The 5,882-nt window shown below is 38.0% G+C and overlaps 1 protein-coding gene across 2 annotated transcripts in view; it reads left to right on the top strand.

The window, feature by feature from the left end:
• Positions 1–5,882, top strand: part of LOC110457226 (putative oxidoreductase GLYR1) — a 60,017-nt gene that overhangs the window by 18,706 nt on the left and 35,429 nt on the right. The window contains exons 9-10 of one of the 2 annotated variants that reach the window (XM_021508400.1): positions 947–982; positions 1,446–1,721. In XM_021508400.1, the coding sequence (XP_021364075.1) occupies positions 947–982; positions 1,446–1,721 (312 nt within the window). The remainder of the gene's footprint in view (positions 1–946; positions 983–1,445; positions 1,722–5,882) is intronic. The other variant, XM_021508401.1, reaches the window with a different exon arrangement.

Genomic DNA, 5,882 nt, shown 5'->3' with positions numbered 1-5,882 from the left:
TGTAGAATTGTCAGTCTTTGTCTCAGTGTAATCAGGAAATGTAGAATTGTAAGTCTGTGTCTCAATGTTTTCAGGAACTGTAGAATTGTCAGTCTGTGTCTCAGTGTAATCAGGAAATGTAGAATTGTAAGTCTGTGTCTCAATGTTTTCAGGAACTGTAGAATTGTCGGTCTGTGTCTCAGTGTAATCAGGTTATGTAAAGTTGTCAGTCTGTGTCTCAATGTAATCAGGAACTGTAGAATTGTCAGTCTGTGTTTCAGTGTAATCAGGAAATGTAGAATTGTCAGTCGGTGTCTCAGTGTAATCAGGAAACGTAGAATTGTAAGTCTGTGTCTCAATGTTATCAGGAGATGTAGAATTGTAAGTCTGTGTCTCAATGTTTTCAGGAAACGTAGAATTGTCAGTTGGTGTCTCAGTGTAATCAGGAGATGTAGAATTGTAAGTCTGTCTCAATGTTATCAGGAGATGTAGAATCATCAGTCTATGTAGATTCTTTAAGTGTCTGTCTCAGTGATTCAGTGTTATAAAGAAGTATAGATTTTAAACTCGCACGATAGTTCATGTGAGCTGTTGCCATTTGTCTTCGTCAGTTGTCCATCCTGTGTTAACTTTAAACATTTCTTACTTTTTCTCAAAAACCATAGAACTAATTCAAATTAAATTTTTGCAGCTATGTTCCCAATCTTTAAAATATTGTGATATGTTCTTGATGTTGTCATAACGAATCACCTTGCTTATACTTTGAAACAGCAAGAATTCGACTCATACAAGTTTGATTCATGAATAGAATGTTAGTACAGTAGTGTTATTTATATAAGGCAAAAAATCCAGACTTTACTGTAAGTTTGTCATATCAAGAAATTGAAATCTTCAAAGTTCGAATCATGGAAGTTTGACTACTGCCATAATGAGGAGATCACAAGAAAATGTGTTGATTGTTTTTCAGGATGGTGTAAAACTCTCAATCAGACCAAATAAAAATGTAAGCATTCTGTCATTTTAATGGATTGCCACTTATCAAAACTTTTACTGGCAAGGTAACTGTATTAGCAGTAAGATTGATCTCCCCTGTTGTCATGCTTGGGAGGATATTCTTACCTATACAAAGAAATAGGTCATTGGATTTCGCTCATGAATCCATTTGAGTACTTTTTTACTTGATTGATAAAAGGTGATTAAATCATCCAGATTTTGAAACAGTTTTGATGTATGATAGATCAGTGGAATATTTTAAATTTTGTGTGAAGTTTGCTACTGTTGACAAAATTACCTTAGCTAGAAAAAACTGCTTGTGTTATCCATTTTCACAGGGTAAGTATTGACTGATGAGAAAAGTCTCTAAGTGGTTATCTGGCAGAGGGAAATATTTACATAACATATAATACTTGAAGATGAAAAGAAATAGAAGTAAAATCAATGCTCATTCTCCATCGTTATCCTTACAGCGGGCTGAGGAAAACATGGTGCTATCCCCACAGAAGGAATCTCCAGTTAGGAGTTCTCATGCCTCACCTGATGCATCGGGTATCAATAACCCCATGTCATCAGCAGGAACTCAGATTGAGGAGACACTGTTGACAGCACGAGCAGCAGCTAAAACAGTCATCCCTACACCGTCGAGGATAGGCTTCCTAGGCCTCGGGATAATGGGACAAGGCATGGTGATGAATCTATTGAGGTCGGGTCATGAGGTCACCGTGTGGAATAGGACAGCTCTGAAGGTCAGTCAGCATGGTTCTTACCTAAATTAAAGTGTGCGTGTACCTAATTGTAGTATACTGTATTTTGGGGTTGAAAGAAAATACGTCTCCAATGCTTTTCATTATATTTAGGACTTTTTGTTTTCCAGATTTAGCTATTTTAGAAGTTTTCCAGTGTGTTTTGATAGACAATTTCCACCCCCAGAATGGCACTGTGCCAGTGTATAAATAAATACAGAGCTGTCATATAATCTCTGCTGATTTAGTGACCAACCAAATCTATCACAGTGATTCTGTTAACTCTTTAGGTTAGTATTCCTGTGAATTTCACTAAACCAAGGTTAGTATTCCTGTGAATTTCTCTGTGACTTTCACTAGCCCAGGTTAGTATGCCTGTGAATTTCATTAGTCCAGGCTAGTCTTCCTGTGACTTTCATTAGTCCAGGCTAGTATTACTGTGAATTTCACTAGACCAGGCTAGTATTCCTGTGAATTTCTCTGTGACTTTCACTAGCCCAGGCTAGTGTTCCTGTGACTTTCAGTAGTCCAGGCTAGTATTACTGTGAATTTCACTAGCCCAGGCTAGTATTACTGTGAATTTCTCTGTGACTTTCACTAGCCCAGGCTAGTATTCCTGTGACTTTCACAAGCCCAAGCTAGTATTCCTGTGACTTTCACTAGTCCAGGCTAGTATTACTGTGAATTTCACTAGCCCAGGCTAGTATTACTGTGAATTTCTCTGTGACTTTCACTAGCCCAGGCTAGTATTCCTGTGACTTTCACTAGCCCAAGCTAGTATTCCTGTGACTTTCACTAGTCCAGGCTAGTATTCCTCTGACTTTCACTAGTCCAGGTTAGTACTCCTGTGAATTTCACTAGTCCAGGTTAGTACTCCTGTGACTTTCACTAGCCCAGGCTAGTATTCCTGTGACTTTCACTAGTCCAGGCTAGTATTCCTGTGACTTTCACTAGCCCAGGCTAGCATTCCTGTGACTTTCACTAGTCCAGGCTAGTATTCCTGTGACTTTCACTAGCCTAGGTTGGTACTCCTGTGAATTTCACTAGTCCAGGTTAGTATTCCTGATACTTTCACTAGCCCAGTCTAGTATTCCTGTGACTTTCACTAGCCCAAGCTAGTATTCCTGCGATTTTCACTAGTCCAGGTTAGTACTCCTGTGACTTTCACTAGCCCAGGCTAGTATTCCTGTGACCTTCATTAGTCCATGCTACTGTTCCTGTGAATTTCACTAGCCCAGTCTAGTATTCCAGTGACTTTCACTAGCCCAGGCTAGTATTCCTGTGACTTTCACTAGTCCAGGCTACTGTTCCTGCGACTTTCACTAGCTTAGGTTAGTATGCATGTGAATTTCACTAATCCAGGCTAGCATTCCTGTGACTTTCACTAGCCTAGGTTTGTACTCCTGTGACTTTCACTATTCCAGGCTAGTATTCCTGTGACTTTCACTAGTCCAGGCTACTGTTCCTGTGAATTTAACAAGTGCAGGCTACTGTTCCTGTGAATTTCACTAGTCCAGGTTAGTACTCCTGTGACTTTCACTAGCCCAAGCTAGTATTCCTGTGTCTTTCACTAGTCCAGGTTAGTACTTCTGTGACTTTCACAAGCCCAGTCTAGTATTCCTGTGACTTTCACTAGCCCAAGCTAGTATTCCTGTGACTTTCATTAGCCCAGGCTAGTATTCCTGTGACTTTCACTAGTCCAGGCTACTGTTCCTGCGAATTTAACTAGTCCAGGCTACTTTTCCTGTGAATTTCACTAGTACAGGTTAGTACTCCTGTGACTTTCACTAGCCCAGGCTAGTATTCCTGTGACGTTCACTAGCCCAGGCTAGTATTCCTGTGACTTTCATTAGTCCAGGTTAGTACTCATGTGACTTTCACTAGCCCAGGCTAGTATTCATGTGACCTTCATTAGTCCAGGCTAGTATTCCTGTGACCTTCATTAGTCCAAGCTACTGTTCCTGTGACTTTCACTAGCCCAGTCTAGTATTCCTGTAACTTTCACTAGCCCAGTCTAGTATTCCTGTGACTTTCACAAGCCCAGGCTAGTCTGTGAATTTCACTAGCCCAGGTTAGTATTCCTGTGAATTTCACTAGCCCAGTCTAGTATTCCTGTGACTTTCACAAGCCCAGGCTAGTATTCCTGTGACTTTCACTAGCCCAAGCTAAAAATATTGTTAACAAGTCACTAGCCCAGTCTAGTATTCCTGTGACTTTCACAAGCCCAGGCTAGTATTCCTGTGAATTTCACTAGCCCAGGTTAGTATTCCTGTGAATTTCACTAGCCCAGTCTAGTATTCCTGTGACTTTCACAAGCCCAGGCTAGTATTCCTGTGAATTTCACTTGCCCACGCTAAAAATATGTTAGACCTGAGCATCGGCTAGTGGAGTTTTACACTTCTGGAGTGTAAGTTACTAAAATGGGGTCTTGTGCCCTTCTACGTTATAGCTGTTTGTTCACTGTGTGTCACATTGTCAGGTCATGTCTCATACTCTTATCATATATAATTGTCCGATTTTGTATAAGTGTACCTCTTGGGGTGGTCAATTGTCATTTACTGAAATTTGGTCTCATGCCCAATTACTTACAGAGTTGTGGCCCTTTGTTCATTTATCAAAGTTTATCGTGAGAAGGCATACTATGGGTTGCTTGCAATACTTTGCTTTGTTCCTGTAGATTTTTTAGGATAGATAATTATCCATTATTCTATGATAAAGTGTCATGAGCAGAAACCTTTGAGTTAGCAATCCCATTATTTTGCTAATGAAACATACTGGTAGTTCCAAACAAGGAAAAATAAATAAATTACAATGTGTATACCCTAGACAATCAAGCCAAAACAAAGAAAATGTATACTTTAAAAGCTCTGAAATTGTGTCATTAATGAATCAAACATGCATATCATGTTATATTTTGTAAACTTAAAATAAAGTGTTTTAATAAATCCATGACAGTTTTGTTCATAATTATAGATTATTCAGTTTTAATAAAAAAAATAAAAAAAATATCTTACTTCTGTGTACTATTTCAAACAAATAGTATCAGGCATGGTCATGAATTGAAGTTAAGGCCCTGGGAAAGCTATGTGTCTGCGTGGAGTGTTTTTATCTGATAGCATTGTCAAGTGACTGAACACTTATATTACAGGGCTACATTGTTTTGTAAACATGTGTATAACCTATATTCTGTTTTGCAATTAGTAAATAAATCCTGAAACAGATACCTTGTCTTATAAATATTAAAGTAGACCGTTCTTAGTGAACTTATTACAGCATAACAACCGTTGGTGTACTTTACTACTGATACTTCAAAATAAAATGAATTGTTTCACTCTAATGCACATTCAATTTGACTGTTATAAATTGTGTATGTTTTTTCATTTTTATTTACTTTTGATTTTCATTGAAATATACTGGTGATCTGATTTGTATTCATTTTAATCCAGAAAAGAGTTTAACCTGGAAAGAGATTATAAACATGATTAAATAATAAACTAATAAAATTTGAGTCAAAATGTGTTCTATTGAATGACATTGACCTACTTAAAATAATACAGGGGTGTAACACGTGTTAATAGATTACGGTAGGTGTACATAGTAAAGTTCAATAGGCATTCATCATATCTTCATATCATCACAGTTCTCAGTTTTACAATTCCATCCATGAATTTCACTGTACACTCAGTAACTTGACCATTTGATCTGTCAGTTATTACCAATGTACAACATTTGTACGTAAATTATAAATTCTCTCGTCTTTTACTCCTATAAGATTATTAATGTTGCTGATATTATTTGTATCTGTAGGTTTATTTTGAATGACAAAAAGTGTAATATGTACATACATTTTATAAAGATAACTATCTTTTATTTTTAGCTCACCTGTGAGCTTATGCCGTGGTGCGGCGTCCGTCGTCCGTCCGTCCGTCCGTCGGTCGTCCGTCCGTCGTCCGTCGTCAATATTTTACTTTAAACGACTTCTTCTTAATAACCGAAAGGCCTAGGGTGATGATATTTGGCCAGAAGCAAACTGGGATGAAGGGCTACCAAGTTTGTTCAAATAAATGACCTTCATCTATTTTCAAGGTCACAGGGGTCAAATATGTTAAAAACTTTAAACAACTTCTTCTCAATAACCAAACTGCCCAGGGAGATGATATTTGG

Source organism: Mizuhopecten yessoensis, unplaced genomic scaffold (genome assembly GCF_002113885.1).
Source record: "Mizuhopecten yessoensis strain PY_sf001 unplaced genomic scaffold, ASM211388v2 scaffold9049, whole genome shotgun sequence".
In the NCBI taxonomy this organism is placed as follows: Eukaryota; Metazoa; Mollusca; class Bivalvia; order Pectinida; family Pectinidae; genus Mizuhopecten; species Mizuhopecten yessoensis.
Note: the sequence above shows the minus strand (reverse complement) of the source record. Positions and strands in the feature narration are given on the sequence as shown.